Below are 24,365 nucleotides of genomic sequence, written 5' to 3' on the forward strand. Positions count from 1 at the left end.
TAAAAACAAGTGTTACCATTATTTCACGCAGAAAAAAATTAACTCAACCAGTCTGTCTGGTGTTTATTTATGGGAAATACATATATTTCCTATGTCCACACACATACATATATATTGATAGATGAACTGAGCAAAAAGTTTATCCTTTTCTAAGCTAACTCCTACAATATTCCAATCTAAAACTTGAATGAAAAAAATTGCTTCTTAACAAAAGATGTGTAGGGTTTAATGGCCAATTCCTCAATTGGATGCAAATTGTGAGGTTACTAAGTGATACCTGCATCTCTGGCAAAGTCCACTGCAGTGTTGTAAGCAGATGAGTCAAAATGTTGAAGATTCTGTGACCAGTTGGTTAGACTGTTAGCCATCGGGGCGGCCGCCTGCTGGACTTCCATTGTGGTCTTGTTAGCTTCCGCGGTGATCAGCTTGGACTGACCCAGGCGCTGCTGAGCGTCACCTTCACACAGAGCACAAGGACATTTACTTTGCAAAGAAGTAGGACATTTGATGGGGTCATGAATATCCATTTCATCACTGGGATGAAAGAGACCTCAAATTCAGGCTTTTCAGCCAAACCGAGATCTTTAAATAAATGTTAATTATGGTGTAAGTCAGGTACACTAGAATATTGTAAATAGTATTAACAAGTGAGCTTGAAAGACTCTAAAGTCTCATTAAAATCATGTCGTTCATTTAAAACATTTCCAAATTAAAGGGAAATTTTAAAAAAAGAGTAGTATTTCTTCAGGTTAGAGACCTGGTGAGGAAGCTATAGAAAATGCATATGAGATACTAACTCATAAAATGCCTATGTCTGAAATTCATTGTAAATATCACTTTCTTCTTTGTGGGACAGCTTCTGTCATAAAAATGATGCTCTAGTACAGAAGTAAATTGATAAGGAAAGGTATTTTTGAATAAGAAAAGCAAGTTTCAAAAGAGATCTATAGTGAAATTTTTTAAAGTTATATATTTAAAGTAAAACCAATATAAGTTTACAACAAAACGGCTTTTTCCTGGGTAATGAGATTATAAAAGATTTCTCTTCTTTCTCTTTTCTTATTTTTCTATAATGGTCATGTACTATTTCTGTAATAAAAACAATTAAAAATCACTCAGGTGAGGTTGTAGCTTTAATTATTTTTAACTGGAGAAGCATTTAACTTAACCCCACATGCTCTGAACTCTGATGGATGTAGCTTTGAATCCTGGGTCTGCTTCTTTTTGTTGCTGTGCCTTTTGGAGCAAGTTCCCCAACCTTGACAAGCTTCAGGGTTCACATCAGCCTAAAGGCAACAGCAATACTTTCCCACATGAGATAATGTTGTAAAACACAGCCCAGTGCTTAGCATGTGGTAGCTCTGATGATGCTGATGACACCCTTCTGGCCAGGGCTTTGGCATCCTGTAGTTCTGTAGCTGGATTTGCTCTGTGTAGTGGAACACCACATCCAGCAGCAATGTGTTAACTTTCGCTATGCCAGGAAAGGCACTTATGCGCCCAATCACATCTTTCTAAGATAGCACTGTAGTTCCAGATTAGGCAGCATGAGCGCTCTTGTTTTTCTCTCTGGCTCAGTGGTCCCCCTGCTTGCACTATAAGAACGACATGGCATGTAACAGAGAGCAGCTGTTTACTGCTGGGGCCAGAGAAACCCAATAACCAAATTAGGGCATATTCGTTAATGAAAAAGGATGTTCACAAGAAAGTAGGTTACCAAATAGTATAAACATCATGATCTCATTGACATGCATGCGTGCATGCACACACATACACACAAGATTGGAGGAAAATGCTCTCAAATTTAATTGTCACCCCTAGGTGATGTGACTACAGCTTTTATTATTTTCCAGGACTTTTGTGTGTATGTGTGTGCGTGTGTGAGTGAGATAAACATAGTTTCTTTTGTCATCAGAAAGCAGTATTTATTTATAAAAAGATTAATGAGCAAAGAATCACCTACTCTTTCCTCAAAGGTTTACCTTAATACTAGTGAACAAACAGATGAGCCTTAAGTTCTCCCTGAGATCCTCACCTCTCTCTGTGGCTTGTAGTCTCTTAATGGCATCATTTAATCTGTTTTTGAGGGCACTCTTCCTTGCTAGGGCTCCACCCACGCGCCTACTGGTGTCAGCCACTGCCTTGTCATTGCCTGTGGAGAAGAAGCCAAAAAAAGTACAAGTAGGGCAAAGATGCCAGGAAAGAAATTTCCATTGCAACAAGAAAAATTCTGGTTTGTACCACTAAGTCATCTGCAATATTCTGAATATAATATAACATAGAACACCAATTCTGGAAAGCGGCATTTCAACTCAGAGGTAAAGGATTGCAGAAAACTTGTAACACTGCTTCGGAGTGATTTAGGATGTCATAAAGTAACTCATACGGATGTACAGATAATGGCTAACTTTTTTGATTGAAAAATATAGCACTGCTGTGACTAACAACTACGAGCAGCACGATTGATAAAGAGCTGAAAAGATCTATCTATACTTATGGTGACAACTGGTTAGATAAGAATAATTATTTTTTCTTGATTGTTTTAATAAATTTTAATTGATACACAACACACATCTAGAAAAGGGTACACAATTATATGTGTACAGCTTGATGAGTTTTCACAAACGGAACACAAAATATAACCAGCGCCCAGGTCAAGAAAAGCATTTTTAAAAGCATCATTAGCCCGTTACGGTTTCCTGGGACCTCCATGATTACCCAAAGGTGACCACTATTCTGAATGCTATCTCTGCCCGTTAGTTGTGTCTATTTTTAAGCTTTATTCAGAAGAAATGATAGAGTATTGTAATTTTTTATATCTTTTTGTATCTCTGTCTTAATTTTTGTACAGTTGTAAGTCTTGATATTGGGTAGTTTAAGTCCTTCAGTTTTTTTTTTTAATTCAAGACTGTGCTGGCTATTCTTGCCTACCCCCATCCACCCCCATTTCCAAAGAAATTCTAAAAGCATCCTGTATATGTATATACAGTTCTGGTACTTTAATTGAGATTATATTGAATCTATAGATAAATTTTGGCAGAAACTGTTATTTTTACAAATTCAAGTCTTCCACTTATTATTTATTTATTCTTCCCTAGATCTAAATTCTCATTTTGATCTCCATTTAGATCATCTTTTAATTTCTTCAGTAGCATATTATAGTTTTATGCGTAAAGATCTTAGCATCTTGCATCAGATTTATTCCTAGGTAATTTATGTTATTGCAAATGGTGTTATTTTAAAAACAGTTAATTTCTAATTGTTTTACATAGAATTAAACTGGATATTTACACATTGAATTGATAATGTGGGGAATCCTTGTTTTATTTCCAATCTTAATGGGAAAGCTTTCAATATTTCAGTATGAATATTGGTTTGTTGAATATTATTTTATTATTCTTTATTAGATTATGGGAGTTTCCTTCTATTCCTAGTTTGCTATGAGTTTTTTTAAAACATGAGTGCGTAGCGAGTTTTGTTAAATGATCTTCCTGCATGTAGTGAGATAGGCATATGAATGTTCTCCTATGTTCTGTAAATGTGGTGAATTGCTACTGATGTTTTAAATGTTAAAATATCATTGAAATCCTGGAATAAACCTAACTTGGTCATGTATTACCATTTCTATGTATGCTAGATTTGATTGGCTAATATCCTGATTAGGAGTTTCACATCTCTGTTTAAGAGAGAATTTGGCTTATATTTTTCCTTGTTTATAACGTCTTTAGGTTTTGATATCTAAGTTTTGTTGGCTTCATAGAAAAAAGAGAGTATTTCCTCCTTTTCTTTTTTCTGGAAGAATTTATGTACTAATGGTGTTATTTCTTCTTTAAGTGTTTTGGAGAATTCACTGGTGGAGCCATCTGAGCCTTGAGATTTCTTTGTGGGAGGGCTTAATTACTGATTAGATTTATTATACACATGTATATATATACAGTTCTATCAGATTTTCTATTCATTCTTGCATCAGTTTTGATAATTAGTCTTTTTCTTAAAAAATTATTCTTGAAAATGTACTTGTAGCATAGACCCTAACTGGGGCTACCTTGGCACAAATCTAAAAAAGTCATGATGTGATATCTTGTCACCTGAACTGAAGGATCAACTTTCCCAAGAATTCTTGTTTCATGCTTTGTTTACTTCCAAAGCATCAGGAAATGTATGTATCTTGACAAACAAAAAAATAATTTCTTCACTTCCCCTTCTTTTCTTTCTCTCCAATGGGCTTGCAAATATATACCCTCCCATGGTGTACTGTCTTTTTTCAATTATACAGTCTTGGTGTGCTTGGTTTATTGTTCAGTTATCTTTTCCCCATACATGTACATAATGGGTATATATGGGTGATGCTTAGTTGATCCTGTCAATGTACTTGTACCAAGTACAATGTAACCGAAGTACAAGCATTTCTTTCTTGTTTCCTCTGGGTAGTGCCAAAAATTTCCCAGAATTCAAGGAGGGTCTTAAACATACTTTGTTGTTGTTTTGCACCCTCTCTCCCTCTTTTAGTTTCAATTTTTGAATATTGTAATACAAGCAATCTATTCAGCTCTTCCTTTTGGGTCTTGTTACTGCAAAAAACACTGGCTGATATACTGAGAAAGAATATATTTAACTGTATTTGGAGTTTTTGATAAAATAGGAGAAAGGAAGTCTATTTGGGGCTGGATGTTTATAAGAAGAAATGCTTCATAGAAAGTCTGTCCTATTTGGAACCCACTGTCTTACATAGACATTTTTCATTTTACCAATTAATTCAGTAGAAGATTTTAAAAGCAGCTTCCTGAGTTTATTACAGATGGCTATTTGATATAGATAATGAAAAAAAGGAAATCTGGTAAATAAAGATTACTGATCATTGAAATTCATTTGGAAATGAATTAACAGTAATCTGAAATTACAGCGTAACTCAATAGATGAAATATGGTTCAATTTGAAAACCTGAATTTATATTACAAACATGCATATTTTCTAACTGAATTTTTTTCTTTTTTTTGGCGGTACGCGGGCCTCTCACCGTTGTGGCCTCTCCCGCCGCTGAGCACAGGCTCCAGACGCGCAGGCCCAGCGGCCATGGCTCACAGGCCCAGCCGCTCCGCGGCATGTGGGATCCTCCCGGACTGGGGCACGAACCCGTGTCCCCTGCATCGGCAGGCGGACCCCCAACCACTGCGCCACCAGGGAAGCCCCAAACATGCATATTTTCTAAAGGGAGGCAAGTTCTGATCCACACAGTCCTAACTCTCCATCAGTGTCCCTTTGGCAAATAAACATATGAAGGGATTTAACCAAACAAGATCATGAAATAGGTGACCAGATCTGAAAAATATTCAAAGAGACTAAAGCAGAGAGATTTATCTACATATAAAATATGGAACTTTGAAGAGACAGCATTATCAGAATAGAAAAATTGCTTTCATGAGGTTCAACAAATCAGTAATGACAGGATTGAGAAAATACTTTGCAAATTATCAAGGAGAATAAAGTATTTAAGTCACTGCATCGTGAAGACCCACATACTCTGGTCTTCACAAACAAAAGCAATACATACATATGACAACATTTATGCAAAAATATTCTAATATAAGTATTCTAATTCTTTACTGCTAACATTCTAATTCTTTTCTAAAGAGCATGTTTAAGACTAAACTTGTATAATGAATTAATTAGAATGAAGAAACAGCATTTTTATTGTCTGTTTACTCAGATAATAGCTGCTTTATGGTAATTAAATAGTTAAATAGTCTGCATATGAAAAACAAATGCATTTATGTTCTCTATATAATGGCTCTACATTTAAAAAAGAGAGAAAATGTACAGTTAGACTGCAGGTTAATTGCTTTGATAAAATCACATGAAATTTTCAAACTTGGTCTTTGTTTTTAGGTGGTAGAAGTTAGCTAGATAATGGATTTCCAACCTCATTAGTCAATGCTCTAATATCCTCAGGAATGAGCTCATTACCTCAGAGATGAGTAAGGTTTAGTAAAATTCTTTGATTGTTTTCAAGAGTAACTCATAAGATTCAAAACTAACTGAAATGATTTCACTTTTATTTTTTCCTCCCTCTCCCACTCTGGGATGTGCTTGATTTAGCAGGTGCAGATACCAGCCTTTGGAAGTGCTTTTTTCCATATGGTCATTAGGCTTGTCCTAAATACAGCAAACTTGTATAACACAAACTACAAGAAAGTGCAAAAAACCAGATGGCTTTGTGGTACCCTGTCCTCCTGACTCTCACAGTGCTGACCCATCCCTTCATGGTAAAATTTTAAAGAGCCTTCTGAATTGTTCAAGGAAGGTTACATTATGTGCAATATAATTTTAGGGTTAAAGTGTATTTTATGGTACTATCTCCTTGAAAATTGGCATTCATGGTAGGTTTCTATTAATTAGCCTTTTTGATTAGCAAGAATATCCACTATATATTGGATAACTATATGTTTCCATGTAATTTTACTACATGGAAGTTTTTTAAACCACAATTTATTTGAAAATATCTAATACTTGCTTTTTTATTATTCAGATGAAATATAATTTATTCTTTAATCCTAGCATTTTGAAACCTCTGTTTATATGCAGAAACACTGTGTGAAAGGAGGGAAGCAGCTATAAATCAGAAGACAGGAAAGAGAAAATATTTACTAGAATTTGCCCTTGCTTGCAGCTCTCTGGCTTGACTGAGGAGGTTCTCACTCTCATCTTTATGGTAAATGATTTGCGTATCAATCCCACTCACAGCCTACAAGGAAATTGGATGGAGAGAGTAAGAATGACAGCAGAAGAAATCAACTTTTCATCGTTCTAGGATTTAAATGATACAGTTTATCTGCTAAACACCAAGCAAGATACATACAGCTTCATTTTCACAGCTCACAATCAAGGTCAAATGTGAACATGAGAAAATAATATCCTTGACATTTTCAAGATAAATGGCTTTTGAGGAAAATTCAGTGAACTTGGAATAGTGCTTGGCCAAGGGCCCACCAAAGTGCTTGTCATGAAAAAGCTGTTGAATAAACAATTTTTGAGTTGAGGAAATCTGAATGTATGCATAAAGTATCTTTTCTATCAGCAGGAACTAGTCTTAAATATTTTTTACGCAGGGACTTTGGTTTAAAAAAGCTGTCAAAGAAATTGGCATTTGCTGATTGGAGTATGACACATCTTGAAGAACCTGCATTACTGAAAACATTCATAACATAAATAAAATGGTCTTTTCTTAGTTCTCCTGCCCTTTCTGCCATTTGTATTACATTGGAAGCTCAACAGATGACATTAGGAGACAGAAAAGTCATAAGCCAGGAAAAGGCAACATATAAATGAATGTTAAAGTAAGGGAATACTCACATCATAAATTCGATCAGTGATGTTCAAAGCCTGTTCTGCCATTTCGTTGGCTTCACTAACATAATTGGCAATATTTTCATAGACATTTGAAGCGTCCAAAGCCTTCTGTACCAGCCCATTCACATCTGAACTGTGCAAATTCCTGTTAAACAAACGTGGCATTATTTCTCCTTCTTACCTCCTTGGGAAATAGGAACATTTTAAGGGCCTGATTGGAGTACTTCTGGGACCAAAGGTACTTCCTTCCTGTTATTTAAAGTACCTGGCTGGGCAAGGTTTTCCCGAGCTGCCTTTCCTAAGGGCACATTTTCTTTGCATTCCTCTACTTTTGGTTCCCTCAAGGCTTCACCTTGTTTTGGCTCCTTGGCAACTGCCTGCCTGGCAGTAGCCTCAGGGAAAGAAAATGCTGATTTAAAAACAGCGTCTGCACCTCTTTACTCAAGAGTTTGTTTACGTGGTGAAGTCAGGCAGAAGAATGAACCCACAATCATCCCCACCTGCTGCTTACCCGAATCAGCATTGTTATTCCCTCCCTGGCAAAGAAACTAAGCCCTTGGAGAGGGTGCATAACCTCAGCTGGTGTTAAATATTAGTTGGTTTCACTCTATTCAATCTTTTTTCCTTCTTTTATATAACAGATCACATTTTTCTTTAAGAAAGGTTATAACACATATTGAGCATCATGTACAGATACTGGGCTAGCCCCATTCCATATATTATGTGTCTAAATCTTACCACACCCATGAAGTTGATATTGTTATTCCTTTTTTCCATAAAAGTTGCTGAGGCTCTGAGGAAGGGTGCATAGCTTGCCCAGGGCAAACATGGTTAAGGTCTCACTCCTGAGGCCCAGCTGCCCCCGCTTAAGTGCACAGCCTCATCTCACAACCACCCCTGCCCTGACACCATGTTCTCTGCCTTTGTCCCTTCTGGCCCCTGTAAGGTTCCTCTAACATTTACTGATACCCATGATGCACTGGACACCCTCATGTAGAGGTTGATAACAGTATGTGCCTCAGAGGATTCATATGAGGTCTAACAGGGATAAAATATGTGTAATGCTTGGTTCCATGCCTGGCATCCAGTAAATCTCAGGATTTATTATACCTAAACCATTTCCTAAATGGAAATTTCAAACTGTAAGTGTATCCACACAATAATTCATATTATTGACAAACACTTCTTCCTCTATAATACAAACTCCAGCCCCCTCTTCTGCAGCTCATCCTAAATCCTTTGTCTTAATTTTATTCAGTCTTAAATCCACCAGTTCCATACTGTTTTCCCAATTCCAGAAATTTATGACTAGTATCACTTTATTCATCAGTAACTTCTCAGAAGATTCTCTGTGATGCAGTACATGACACTGCAGATCCTACACTGGCTCCTCTCTTCACACCACCCTGACCTACTGAGCTCAGCCAATTGTTTCTCAGCCTCCTCCAACCAGTTTCAGTCCCTGTACACCAGCTTAGGCTCAGAGGAACTTCCTCTTTATTTCCTTGGCAACTTTCTTCTTTTTTGTCGGAGTTCACCATCATTCTGGCTCCTCTGCAGTAGGGCTGACAACCATTCAGGGGCCCACAAAGATGCTTTCATGTTAACTTTTTTAAAATCAGAAGAAAAAAATGAGGATAACAATAATGATTACATTAGCCTTTATACCAATGTAGTAATGACATATAATTAAAAAAAAATTTTTATGGCCCATGAAGGTCATAACGCAGTCCTGCCCTGCAGAGGAAATTCTGATCCAAATGCCTGCTACTTAAATCTCCCCACAACCCCCTGTTCTCAGAAATGGCACAGAGAGTAAAACCTGAGGAAGTTTTAAAAGAAAGGGATAAAAGGTATAAAATGTTACCAATATTTATTAATACTTAAAAATTTTGCTGGCTAGAGTGGTGAGCAGATATATCAAAGAGCTTGAAACAAAAAGCCTTTATTACTTTGTTTTCATTACTAGGCACAAAACAGGTACATCAATATAGAAAATAAAGATGTGCTTTTGAAATGGAAGCTTCTTGATGAATTATGTTTATCTCTGTTTGAGGCAAAACATGCAAACCACTGGGTACACCAGATAGATGCTGAAGAATATTCACATTTTGAAGTGAAGACGTCTATAAATTTGGATGTTTTCCTGAATATATGTAGTCAGAGATATGCTAAACATAAAAAAGGGACTTCAGGGTGATTGATATTTCTGATTATGTTTCATGTAAAGCATGGGGTAACCTCCTTAGAAGTTCTAGCTGGAACACTGTTTGCTGCAGGGTTGAGAAGGTCTGTGTTGGGATCCCATTCAATGGGATGTAGTTACTAAATGACAAAAGAACAACGAAGAGGGCCACAGAATTAATCTCAAAAATAATAATCTACCAATACAGTTGTTACCAAAACTAGTATTTTCTCCAAGTTCCATTTTATTGGCTTGATCAGAAGCACATTCCCTGGGAGCATGACACTGAGCTGGATACAACACCATCTCACACACCAAGGTTTTACCCATGATCTCTCCATCCCCACTCCCACCCCTGCTCTTGGCAATCAGGAAAGAAAGGTGATTTAAGTTTTGAACAGAAGTGAATACTGGGTCTTATTTTATTCATGACCTTCATGATCCTTGTTTCTAATTGCCAGACTTGCAATCTTTCTCTATAATGATCTCATTATTTACCTATTTTTTCAGGGTCATGAATTCAATGCCAGTCTTTTAGTACATTTCAATTAACATTAAATGAGTGCTTAGGACTCTCTTCTAGATACTGCAAGGAAAATTATCAATTGATTTTTCTCTTAACAGGTGCTGAAATCAAATAGTTCCTGCTGGGCACTGGGGAATGGTTGGAGTATCTGCCACAAGCCCCTCGTATTGCCAACTTCCAACCAGCTTTACTTAAGACACTTGGGTGTGGAAAGCTAATGCTGTCTCTGAAATAAATAGGTGATGATGGCAGAATTAGACCTTGCAGAAGGATCTGATTTACTTGATACTATTTTGGGCAGCAGTTATATCCCTATAACTAAAATGTGTTAGGTTATCTTATCAATAATGTGGAACAGAACTACCCCTCCCACAACACAGATCTCTAATCTGACAGATTTTTTAAAATCGAAAAACTGTCTCCCCAAAGCAACTGCAATAAACAATAATTGGCTCTCAGACTGACCAACCAACAAACAGAAAAACAAATAAGCAAACCCAACTCTAAAACCAAACTGCTAACACTGTATCCCAGCAACCCTGTCATGTGAAACTGAATAAAAATAAGTTACTCAGCCTATAAAGATGTTTGCATTTCTAAAACCAGGATATTACCTGCTCAATTCATCAGCCTCTTGTTGAAGGTTCTGTGCATGGTCAACAGCCTCCTGAACTAAATCATGACTGAGGTTGCTTAGGTTGGATAGTTTTCTTTGTAGTTCATTTTTGGCTCCATCTATTTCAGCATAAATCCCTGATGCATTCTAAAAATATTTAAAAAAGAATTGAATTTAGAGGGACTTAAAATATTCTTCCCAGGGAGCACCAAAGATAATCTCTATTCCTCCTTACTATGGAGTTCAGTAAGTTTCAGAACAGATCTACAAGAGTCTAAAAGGTCATACATAGATATTTATCTACTTGCATCTTCAACTCCTTCTCTACTGATTGCTTCCCTACAATTCAGACATACTCTGCCACCTCTTGTCCGAAAAGAAAACTAAACAAAAACCCTCCATTGTCCACACTTCTCCCTAATGTTATTACCCTACTTTTTTATCGCTTTCATAGCAAATTAGACACCCCCCCCCCAAAAAAGTGTTTATGCATGCTATCTCTATCTCACCACCTTTAAATTCACGCTTTTGACCTATTCCAGTCTGGATTTTACCTCAATACTCCACCAACACAGAAATTCACTTAATGATTTCTGAGTTACTAAACCTACTGGGTATCACTCAGTTCTCATCTTATCTGACCTCTCAGCTGTATTTCTTTTGCTGACTACTCTCCCTGACACTCACCTTGTAACATGACCTCTCTTAATTTTCAATTCAACAGTAGACCTATGATCTTAGCTAAAGACCACGCACAGGATGCTGCTGCAAACCTATGACTTTCAGCCTTGGCTGGGCCCTCAACGCTGAAAAGAATTCGCTCTCCCGGTCACTCACATAGTGACTCTAAACACTGTCACCATTCCAAAGCCAATAATAATTCCTTCCCCCACCCCTTTCCGATTCTCATCAGGTCACTTTATTTTCTTTTTTATTTAGAAGACATAAGCTAACTGTTAGTGGGAACACTTTTTTCCAGCTCCCAATGCGATGTTCCTTCCCTATGAAGGCAGCTCAATTAGTGGAACTACAGGCCTTTCCACCTTTTCCTTATTCTGCCCTAAGCGGAGGAGTGGTTTATTTGCTTGGTCAATTTAGGGGATAACTATACAGAGCCTGCTCAACTCCACCCTTCTGCTCTTGGGAGCAAGCAGCTAGCAGAAAGCTGAGTTTCCCTGTGCTCCTGCACACAGCAAAAGCTGTCCTGGGGAGAAGCCCCTCCCTGCCCCAGGAACCCTGTGGTGTTGCTGGTCTCCTTGGGCAGACCTGCCTAATTCTGGGATTGAGTATCAGCAATCCCACTTGGCTAAGAGATCTCTTAAGAAGCCACACCCTCAGTTTAGCTGAAATAAAGGTGATATTCTTGGTCGTAATATTTACTGTTTATTTTTCAACTTGTTTAGAACTTGGGTGCTGAAAGGGGTACCATTTTTTGATAGCCCCTAAGAGCCTCCAACACCGACAACCAGGAGTTTCTACCCAACTCTTTGCTACCACCCCCAGCTCCCTCCCCAGCCAACCCTATACACTTACTTATAGCTACATCTTCCTCATATTTTAAGATGAAAAGTGTTCCTGTTCTGTACAAGGCATGCTCCCCTATTTTCTCAGTGTCCCTGTTTTCTGTTTTCTTGCTCCCTAGCTATTGGCTCTTCTCAGATATAAATATGCTTAAGTTCCTACTAAAAAACAAACAAACAAACAAACAATTACTTGACTCTAGCTTCCCCTACAGCTTCTTCTCTTGTGTTGATGAAGTGCTCACTACAGAAATGGTTCTTGCCCCAAGGTTCCCAATGTCAGACCCCATACTGCCAGGTCCATTAGACACTTTCCTGTATTTACCAGATCTGTCTCTGGTTTGTGACAGTGTTGGTCACAGTCTCTGCCTTAAAACCCTCTTTTCCCCCAGTTTCTGTGATGCTGCTCTCTCCTGGTCTCCTATTTCTCTGGCCAGGCAGAAGACTTTCAAAGCTGGTATTCCTAGGGGCTAGACTCAGCCCTTTCCTGTCTGAGCGATCTAACTCCTTTCTCTGAACCCAGCCTTTTAGTCTTCTGATCCATTCTCTACCACCTTGCAGGAATGGTGAACTTTCTATTAAGCAAATCTGATCATATTATTTCCCTTCTCAAATCAGCCACTTGCTTTGCATGAACAAATCCAATTCCTAAGCGAGGCTTCAGCAACTGACTCCTCCTCTTACTAATTTCATCATTTCTTACCACTTCCCACCCAACCGCATCCCATGGTCCAAACTTGACTAATTGTTGTTTTCATGCTCTGTAATTTTTTCTGGCACCTGTGCCTTTTCACATATTTTCTCTGTCTGGAGTAACTTCTCTTTATTTTCTGTCTGATCCACCTGGAAAAGTTATACTCATCCTTCCAAATTCAGCTCAGATACCACTTCCTTTATGAAGCCATCTCTAACCTCTCTAGGGTGAGCTGTGTTGCCACATATTTCAATTATCCACGCGCCACACAACTGTTATGATTTCACATTATTATTCCACCCACCAGATTATATAATCTTAGAAGGCAGGGACTATGTTTAATTTATTTTTATACTCCCAGAATGTAGCATAGTCCCTAGCACATAGGGTTTATGTTATGACTACAGTATTAAGGGTGTAGTCCATTTGGTTGGTCATCTGGGGAACAAGACTGTGAAAAAAAAGTTTTTAGTTGTATAAGCAGAAAAAATAACATGGATATTCTACCTTTACTCATTAATTTGCTCAACAAATATTCATTGTGTACCCACTATGTGCCAGGTACTCTTTCAGGATATAGAACACATAGCTATGAACAGTCTCTACTCTCAAGGAATTTACAATCTAGTGGGAATATACAGTAATAAATAAAACAAGTGATTAAATAAATGAACAAGCTAATTTCAGGGAATAAAAAATATTTTGAATAAAAGATAACAGGTATGGGGCTTCCCTGGTCACACACTGGTTGAGAGTCCGCCTGCCGATGCAGGGGACACGGGTTCGTGCCCCAGTCCGGGAGGATCCCACATGCCGCAGAGTGGCTGGGTCTGTGAGCCATGGCTGCTGAGCCTGCGCATCTGGAGCCTGTGCTCTGCAACGGGAGAGGCCACAACAGTGACAGGCCCGTGTACCGCAAAAAAAAAAAGATAACAGGTACGATGGGTTAGAGAGTGACTGAGGGCAAGAGAGCTACTTGGACTGAATGTTCACAAGGACACTAGCCATTTGAAGATCTGGGGATATCAGGTGCAAAAGTCCTGAGGCAAGAAAAAGTATGGTGTGTTTGAAAAACAGGGAGGAGTTGGAGTGTATGAACAGGAGTGGGCTGAAGTGTAGTGAGGAGGGAGAGAGTGGGTATGAGGTCAGAGAGGTGAGCCAGAAGAGTAAGGTCACTTAGGGCCTCATGGGCCATGTAGCATGAGTTTGTTTCTTACTTTAAGTATCACTGGAGGTTTTGTGTGGGATAAATAATGTTATCTGATTATGTTTTTAAAGGATTGTTCTGCTGCTGCACAGAGAATGGATCTTGAGGGGCAGGTGTGGAGGCAGATGAATCAGTAGGAGGCTCTTTCAGAAGTCCATACTGGAGATGAGGAGACTTGGACTCATACTCAAGAGTAGCAGCAGAGAAGAGGGTAGTGGTCAGAAATCAGGATTCGGTTTGGAGGTAGGGCCAACAGGTCTTGTTGAAATGGGAGTGAGGGGAAAGGAGAAATCAAGAAGGACTCCAGAATTTGGATTTGAGCAATTGGATTGTGCCAGTTACTGAGCTAGGTAAAACTAGGGAAGAGGGTGTTATTCAGAATATGTTAAGTTTGATATGCCTATTACACACCTAAGTGGTAGATGAAATTGTGATTTAGCTACATACCACACTGAGTTCTTACTTGAAAACGTCAAGTATGCATTTGGATATAGAAGCTTGGAACTCAGTGGAGGTCTCAGAGCTAGAGGTACACATTGTGGAATCATGCATCTAACTGTTCTTTAAAGTCATGGGATTCATTGCGATCAACTAGGGAGAGAGTATAAGTAGAAAAAAGGGCCCAGGACTGAGCACTGAGCCATTCATTATCCAGAGCAGGGACCAACATGGCCCAGGGCCAAGTGTGGTCTGAGGCCTATTTTTATATAGCTCCCCACTAGGAATATTTTTTACATTTTTAAAGAGTTCTAAAAAACATCAAGCCAAACCAAACAAAGAAGAATAAGGGAGAACAGTTTTATGTGGCCTGCAGAACCTAAAATATTTACCATGTAGTGGACATGCAGAGGCGAAGCTATCAAAGTTGGCTGAGAAGAAATGGCCATGGAGGAAGGAGAAGAATCAGATGAGTGGGGTATTGGAGAACCCAGGACAGGAGCTCCAAGTGTTTAAAAATAGAGGGAAGGGTAATTAGTGGCAGGGCTAATAAAGCTGAGGAGAGAGAAACAACCATGGTTTTGGCTATGTTGAGGTCGCTAATGACTTGGACAAAAACAGTCTCAGTGAAGGGACATGGAATCCCACTTGGAGTGGGTTGAGTACAGTAGTCAGCGGGTGGCTGGAAGGTGGAAACAGCAACTGTAAATGACTCTTGAGATGTTTTGCTGTGAAGCAGAGTAATGGGGCAGAGATTAGAGGGGATGTGAGCAGGGTTGTTCTTCTTTTTAATTTTTAAAAGGTAGGAGACACTAGAGTATGTTTCTGTGTTGGCAGTAATGATTCAGTAAAGAGTAAGAATTGGGCAAAACAGAAGAGAGAGGGCACAGTTTGGGAGTGAAACCCAGCAACCATGTTTTTGAGCAGAGGAAGGATGGGATTCAGAGCATAGGTGGAGGGAGTAAACTTTGACAGGAGAAGGGACGTTTCACTAATTATAATAGGTAGGAAGGTAGAAGTGTAGATACACATGCAGGTAGACTGGTAGCTTTGGGGAGGGAAGATGAGGGGAATTATCCTCTCTTTGTTCCTAATTTTCAGCAAAGCATGAAGCAAATTCACCAGCCAGACTGATAGAAGGGGAGGTGGGTTTCCCACCAGTCATATTGGCTTCTCTGGTGTGGCCACGATGCTGAGGGTACTTGGGTTTACAGGGTTAAGGGATTAGAATTCTCAGGTGAGTACAATAGGGGAAGAGGTAAGTATGGAAGTAAAGGGTGTTTGCAAAGAAAGATTATACTGATAATTTTAGCTTAAGGAAGGAACGGCAAACCAGACGGAGGAGGTTTTGCCGTGGCTAGAGAATTGGTGGAGTGTGCCTTTTAGAGTAAGTGAGATAAGAGGTCATGCTCAGGGAGGGAGGTGCTTGATACTGGGATTTGGGAGAGGCATTCTTAGTGATGACAAGATCTGGGTCTGGTCATACCAGGGATTACAGAGGTGGATGGGAGGAAAAGCTTGTTGGACAGGAGAAGTTCAAGGAACCGGAGGTCTGAGAGCTGGTGGACTCATCCATCTGGATTTTGATGTCAGCAAGGATAGTGGTGGAAGTAGGGATGGAGAGGAAGACAGGGATGGAAAGGAAGCTAAAATAGTCAAAGAATGAGATGGTGATCAGATGACTTTAAAATAATATCCTTTTGGGCTTCCCTGGTGGCGCAGTGGTTGAGGGTCCGCCTGCCGATGCAGGGGACACGGGTTTGTGCCCCGGTCCAGGAAGATCCCACATGCTGCGGAGCGGCTGGGCCTATGAGCCATGGCTGCTGAGCCTGCGTGTCCAGAGCCTGTGCTCTGCAACAGGAGAGGCCACAACAGTGAGAGGCCCGCGTACCACAAAAAAAAAAAAAAAAAATCCTTTTAAAGGTAATAAAAATGAGCTAGGAGTACTTTTGTGGGAAAGGAACCAAGATGGCGGAGTAGAAGGACGTGCTCTCACTCCCTCTTGTGAGAACACCAGAATCACAACTAGTTGCTGGACAATCATCGACAGGAAGACACTGGAACTCACCAAAAAAGATATCCCACATCCAAAGACTAAGGAGAAGCCACAATGAGATGGTAGGAGGGGTGCAGTCATAGTAAAACAAATCCTGTAACTGCTGGGTGGGTGGCTCACAGACTGGAGAACACTTATACCACAGAAGTCCACCCACTGGAGTGAAGGTTCTGAGCCCCACGTCAGGCTTCCCAACCTGGGGGTCTGGCAACGGGAGGAGGAATTCCTCGAGAATCAGACTTTGAAGCCTAGTGGGATTTGATTGCAGGACTTCGACAGGACTGGGGGAAACAGACACTCCACTCTTGGAGGGCACACACAAAGTAGTACGCGCATTGGGACCCAGGGTAAGGGGCAGTGACCCTGGAGGAGACTGAACCAGATCTACCTGCTAGTGTTAGAGGGTCTCCTGCAGAGGCGGGGGGAGTGGTGGCTGTGGCTTACCATGGGGACAAGGACACTGGCAGCAGAGGTTCTGGGAAGTACTCCTTGGCATGAGCCCTCCCAGAGTCTGTCATTAGCCCCACCAAAGAGCCCAGGTAGGCTCCAGTGTTGGGTTGCCTCAGGCCAAACAACCAACAGGGAGGGAACCCAGCCCCACCCATCAACAATCAAGGGGATTAAAGTTTTACTGAGCTCTTCCCACCAGAGCAGTCAGCTCTACCCACCACCAGCCCCTCCCATCAGGAAACTTACACAAGGCTCTGAGATAGCCTCATCCACCAGAGGGCAGACAGCAGAAGCAAGAAGAAATACAATCCTGCAGCCTGTGGAACAAAAACCACATTCACAGAAAGATAAACAAGATGAAAAGGCAGAGGGTTATGTACCAGATGAAGGAACAAGATAAAACCCCAGAAAAACAACTAAATGAAGTGGAGATAGGCAACCTTCCAGAAAAGGAATTCAGAATAATGATAGTGAAGATGATCCAGGACCTCGGAAAAAGAATGGAGGCAAAGATTGAGAAGATGCAAGAAATGTTTAACAAAGACCTAGAAGAATTAAAGAACAAACAAACACAGATGAACAATACAATAACTGAAATGAAAAATACACTAGAAGGAATCAATAGCAGAATAACTGAGGCAGAAGAACGGATAAGTGATCTGGAAGACAGAATGGTGGAATTCACTGCTGAGGAACAGAATAAAGAAAAAAGAATGAAAAGAAATGAAGACAGCCTAAGAGACCTCTGGGACAACATAAAATGCAACAACATTCGCATTATAGGGGTCCCAGAAGGAGAAGAGAGAGAAAGGACCCGAGAAAATATCTGAAGAGATTATAGCTGAAAACTTCCCTAACGTGGGAAAGGAAATAGCTACCCAAGTCCAGGAAGCACAGAGAGTCCCATAAAGGATAAATCCAAGAAGAAACATGCTGAGACACATAGTAATCAAACTGGCAAAAATTAAAGACAAAGAAAAATTATTGAAATCAGCAAGGGAAAAACGACAAATAACATACAAGGGAACTCCCATAAGGTTAACAGCTGATTTCTCAGCAGAAACTCTACAAGCCAGAAGGGAGTGGCAAGATATACTTAAAGTGATGACAGGGAAGGACCTACAACCAAGATTACTCTACCCAGCAAGAATCTCATTCAGATTTGATGGAGAAATCAAAAGCTTTACAGACAAGCAAAAGCTAAGGGAATTCAGCACCACCAAACCAGCTCTACAACAAATGCTAAAGGAACTTCTCTAAGGGGGAAACACAAGAGAAGAAAAGGACCTACAAAAACAAACCCAAAGGGCTTCCCTGGTGGCGCAGTCGTTGAGAATCTGCCTGCTAATGTAGGGGGGACGGGTTCAAGCCCTGGTCTGGGAGGATCCCATGTGCCGTGGAGCAACTGGGCCCGTGAGCCACAAGTACTGAGCCTGCGCATCTGGAGCCTGTGCTCCCCAACGGGAGAGGCCGTGATGGTGAGAGGCCCACGCACCGTGATGAGGAGTGGCCCCCGCTTGCCACAACTGGAGAGAGCCCTCGCACAGAAACGAAGACCCAACACAGCAAAAATTAATAAATTAATTAATTAAAAAAAAAAAAACCCAAAACAATTAAGAAAATGGTCATAGGAACATACATATCAATAATTACCTTATATGAGAATGGATTAAATGCTCCAACCAAAAGAAACAGGCTTGCTGAATGGATACAAAAACAAGACCCATACATATGCTGTCTACAAGAGACCCACTTCAGACCTAGGGACACATACAGACTGAAAGTGAGGGGATGGAAAAACATATTCCATGCAAATGGAAATCAAAAGAAAGCTGCAGTAGCAATACTCATATCAGATAAAACAGACTTTAAAATAAAGAATCTTACAAGACACAAGGAAGGACACTACAGAGATCAATCCAAGAAGAAGATATAACAATTATACATTTTTATGCACCCAACATAGGAGCACCTCAATGCATAAGGCCACTGCTAACAGCTATAAAAGAGGAAATCGACAGGAACACAATAATAGTGGGGGACTTTAACACCTCACTTACACCAAAGGATAGATCATCCAAAATGAAAATAAATAAGGAAACAGAAGCTTTAAATGACACAATAGACCAGATAGATTTAATTCACCTTTATAGGACATTCCATCCAAAAACAGCAGATTACACTTTCTTCTCAAGTGCGCACAGAACATTCTCCAGGATAGATCGCATCCTGGGTCACAAATCGAGCCTCAGTAAATTTAAGAAAATTGAAATCGTACCAAGCATCTTTTCTGACCACAACACCATGAGATTAGAAATGAATTACAGGGGAAAAAATGTTAAAAACACAAACACATGGAGGCTAAACACTACGTTACTAAATAACCAAGAGATCACTGAAGAAATCAAAGAGGAAATCAAAAAATACCTGGAGACAAATGACAATGAAAACACAATGATCCAAAACCTATGGGATGCAGCAAAAACAATTCTAAGAGGGAAGTTTATAGTTATAAAGCCTACCTCAAGAAACAAGAAAAATCTCAAATAAACAGTCCAACCTTATACCTAAAGGAACTGGAGAAAGAAGAACAAACAAAACCCAAACTTAGCAGAAGGAAAGAAATCATAAAGATCAGAGCAGAAATAAATGAAATAGAAACAAAGAAAACAATAGCAAAGATCAATAAAACTAAAAGCTGGTTCTTTGAGAAGATAAACAAAATTGATAAACCATTAGCCAGACTCATCAAGAAAAAGAGGGAGAGGACTCAAATCAATAAAATTAGAAATGAAAAAGGAGAAGTTACAACAGACACCACAGAAATACAAACATCCTAAGATACTACTACAAGCAACACTATGCCAATAAAATGGACAACCTGGAAGACATGGACAAATTCTTAGAAATGTATAACCTTCCAAGACTGAACCAGGAAGAAACAGAAAATATGAACAGACGAATCACAAGTAATGAAATTGAAACTTTCATTAAAAATCTTCCAACAAACAAAAGTCCAGGACCAGATGGCTTCACAGGCAAACTGTATCAAACATTTAGAGAAGGACTAATACCTATCCTTCTCAAACTCTTCCAAAAATTTGCAGAGGAAGGAACACTCCCAAACTCATTCTGAGGCCACCATCACGCTGATACCAAAACCAGACAAAGATACTACAAAAAAAGAAAATTACAGACCAATATCACTAATGAATATAGATGCAAATTTCCTCAACAAAATACCAGCAAACAGAATCCAACAACACATGAAAAGGATCATATACCATGATCAAGTGGGATTTATCCCAGGGATACAAGGATTCTTCAATATACGCAAATCAATCAATGTGATACACCATATTAACAAATTGAAGAATAAAAACCATATGATCATCTCAATAGATGCAGAACAAGCTTTTGACGAAATTCAACACCCATTTATGATAAAAACACTTCAGAAAGTGGGCATAGAGGGAAGCTACCTCAATGTAATAAAGGCCATATATTACAAACCCACAGCAAACAGCATTTGCAATGGTGAAAAACTGAACACATTTCCTCTAAGATCAGGAACAAGGCAAGGATGTCCACTCTCACCACTATTATTCAACATAGTTTTGGAAGTCCTAGCCACAGCAATCAGAGAAGAAAAAGATATAAAAGGAATACAAATTGGAAAAGAAGACGTAAAATTGTCACTGTTTACAGATGACATGATAGTATACGTACAGAATCCTAAAAATGCCACCAGAAAACTACTAGAGCTAATCAATGAATTTGGTAGAGTTGCAGGATACAAAATTAATGCACAGAAATCTCTTGCATTCCTATACACTAATGATGAAAACTCTGAAAGAGAAATTAAGGAAACAGTCCCATTTACCATTGCAACAAAAAGTATAAAATACCTAGGAATAAACCTACCTAGGGAGACAAAAGACCTCTATGCAAAAAACTGTAAGACACTGATGAAAGAAATTAAAGATGATACCAACAGATGGAGAGATATACCATGTTCTTGGATTGGAAGAATCAATATTGTGAAAATGACTACACTACCTAAAGCAATCTACAGATTCAGTGCAATCCCTGGCAAATTACCAATGGCATTTTTTACGGAACTAGAACAAAAAATCTTAAAATTTGTATGGAGACACAAAAGACCCCGAATAGCCAAAGCAGTCTTGAGGGGAAAAAAACAGTGCTGGAGGAATCAGACTCCCTGACTTCAGACTATACTACAAAGCTACAGTAATCAAGACAATATGGTACTGGTACAGAAACAGAAATGTAGATCAAGGAAGAAGATAGAAAGCCCAGAGATAAACCCACGCATCTATGGTCAACTAATCTATGACAAAGGAGGCAAGGATACACAATGGAGAAAAGACAGTCTCTTCAATAAGTGGTGCTGGGAAAACTGGACAACTACATGTAAAAGAATGAAATTAGAACACTCCCGAACACCATACACAAAAATAAACTCAAAATGGATTCGAGACCTAAATGTAAGACCAGACACTATAAAACTCTTAGAGGAAAACATAGGAAGAACACTCTTTGACATAAATCACAGCAAGATCTTTTTTGATCCACCTCCTACAGTAATGGAAATAAAAACAAAAATAAACAAATGGGACCTAATGAAACTTCAAACCTTTTGCACAGCAAAGGAAACCATAAAGACGACGAAAAGACAACCCTCAGAATGGGAGAAAATATTTGCAAACGAATCAACGGACAAAGGATTAATCTCCAAAATATATAAACAGCTCACGCAGCTCAATATTAAAGAAACAAACAACCCAATCCAAAAATGGGCAGAAGACCTAAATAGACATTTCTCCAAAGAAGACATACAGATGGCCAAGAAGTGCATGAAAAGCTGCTCAACATCACTAATTATTAGAGAAATGCAAATCAAAACTACAGTGAGGTATCACCACACACCAATTAGAATGGGCATCGTCAGAAAATCTACAAACAACAAATGCTGGAGAGGGTGTGGAGAAAAGGGAACCCTCTTGCACTGTTGCTGGGAATGTAAACTGATACAGCCACTATGGAGAACAGTATGGAGGTTCCTTAAAAAACTGAAAATAGAATTACCATGTGACCCAGCAATCCCACTACTGGGCATATACCCAGAGAAAACCATAATTCAAAAAGACACATGCACCCCAATGTTCATTGCAGCACTATTTACAATAGCCAGGTCATGGAAGCAACCTAAGACAGACGAATGGATAAAGGAGATGTGGTACATATATACAGCGGAATATTACTCAGCCATAAAAAGGAATGAAATTGAGTCATTTGTTGAGATGTGGATGGATCTAGAGACTGTCATACAGAGTGAAGTAAGTCAGAAAGAGAAAAAGAAATATCGTATATTAACGCATGTATGTGGAACCTAGAAAAATGGTTCGGATGAACCGTTTTGCAGGGCAGAAGTTGAGACACAGATGTAGAGAACAAACGTATGTACACCAAGGGGGGAAAGCTGCGGGGGAGTGTGGATGGTGGTGTGCTGAATTGGGTGATTGGGATTGACATGTATACACTGATGTGTATAAAATTGATGACTAATAAGAACCTGCTGTATAAAAAAAATAAAATTAAATTAAAAAAAAGAGTACTTTCGTGATGCATTCATCAGAAAATTTCTACTTTAAAAATGTGACATTTATTGATTTTGAATATCAGCTTTATTAAACACACAACTTACAAGTAAAGAGTGAGTAGGATGTATCTAGATTTACATTTTCTACAGAACTTTCTGTGATTATCTGTGCTGAACGAAATGGCAGACATTAGCCATATGTGGTGCTGTTGAGCACATGAAATGTGGCTAATGTGACTGAGGAATTAAATTTTAATTTTATTTCATTTTAAGTAATTTAAATTTAAGTAGCCATGTGTGGCTAGTGGCAACTGTACAATGAAAGGAACTGAAAAATTCAGTCAACTGATCTTATTTTTACAATTCCAGCTAACTTGATAGATTGAATTGGAGTTGATTATTCTTCTGTGACACTGAGCTCCTTTTCTAACCTGCTATAAATACTAACCTGAACAAGTCACGTGTGTCCTTACCTTTATTATGTCATCAAGTTCTGAAAGGATCATCCGAGGCATTGTCAGGGAGTCGGAAGACATCCTCAGAGACTCGTTCACCCCTGCCATCTGTTCCCTCACTCTGTCATGCTGTTTCTGCATGAGGAAGAGCAAGGGAGAGAGGAAGAAAAGGTCGCTTTAGATAAAGAAGGCATCAGGGATAGTGCTGTCAGCTTGCTGCCACTGCACTCCGACAGATCCAGGTTCCTATCCCAGACCCACCAATGAATTGCTGTGCCACTCTGGGTAATTCGACCCGGCCCAGCCTCAGCTTTCTCATTTATAAAATGGAGATAATGAAAGTAAGCACCTCAGGAGCTTCAAAGAACTTAGTTATGATTATTACTTACAGTGCCACCACATCAAAGAGAGTTGACACTCCAGAGAGGGCCCTTGCCTCTTTCTCCATAAATGTGAAATGGGGCTAGGGAGATAGCATTGAACAGGCTCTGTATTTGCAGTAATTGAAAACTGAATTAATTCCAAAAAGCATTTATCATGTGCTAACTTTGGGCCAGGTACAAATAGCTCATTTGGACAGGAATAAAGTATATACAAAAGAATCTTAATGTCCTTTCAAAAATTTAAAATGGCCCTATTATCAAAACATAAAATTGTGATCTTGCTTCCTCCTACTCTGAGCTCTTTATGTTAGATGCTCAGATGTTCTGAGGAGGGAAATTGCCCAAGTGTGGTTATATTTTTTTCTTCTTTTTTTTCAGTTTTTTTTTTATTGAAGCATAGTTGATTTACAATGTTGTACCAATCTCTGCTGTACAGCAAAGTGACTCAGTTATACACATGTATACATTCTTTTTTTAATATTCTTTTCCATTATGGTTTATCACAGGATGCTGAATATAGTTCCCTGTGCTATACATTAGGACCTTGTTGTTTATCCATTCTAAATGTAATAGCTTGCATCTACCAACCCCAAACTCCCAGTCCATCCCTCTCCCTCCCCCACTCTCCCTTGGCAACCACAAGTCTGTTCTCCATGTCTATGTGTCTGTTTCTGTTTTGTAGATAGGTTCATTTGTGTCATATTTTAGATTCCACATATAAGTGATATCATGTGGTATTTGTCTTTCTCTTTCTGACTTACTTCACTTAGTATGATAATCTCTAGGTCCATCCATGTTGCTGCAAATAGCATTATTTTGTTCTTTTTCATGGCTGAGTAGTATTCCATTGTATATATGTACCACA

The 24,365-nt window shown here is 39.2% G+C and overlaps 1 protein-coding gene across 1 annotated transcript in view; it reads right to left on the reverse strand.

Moving 5' to 3' along the window:
• Positions 1-24,365, reverse strand: part of LAMA4 (laminin subunit alpha 4) — a 150,817-nt gene that overhangs the window by 37,338 nt on the left and 89,114 nt on the right. Inside the window, exons 12-17 of the mRNA XM_030760289.2 lie at positions 23,136-23,252; positions 10,673-10,821; positions 7,351-7,492; positions 6,646-6,742; positions 2,036-2,152; positions 278-457 (exon numbers count right to left, since the gene is read on the reverse strand). Coding sequence (XP_030616149.2) covers positions 278-457; positions 2,036-2,152; positions 6,646-6,742; positions 7,351-7,492; positions 10,673-10,821; positions 23,136-23,252 — 802 coding nt within the window. The remainder of the gene's footprint in view (positions 1-277; positions 458-2,035; positions 2,153-6,645; positions 6,743-7,350; positions 7,493-10,672; positions 10,822-23,135; positions 23,253-24,365) is intronic.

This window comes from Delphinapterus leucas, chromosome 12 (assembly GCF_059928025.1).
Source record: "Delphinapterus leucas isolate spDelLeu-1000000601 "Yukka" chromosome 12, BTC_Dleu_Yukka2, whole genome shotgun sequence".
In the NCBI taxonomy this organism is placed as follows: Eukaryota; Metazoa; Chordata; class Mammalia; order Artiodactyla; family Monodontidae; genus Delphinapterus; species Delphinapterus leucas.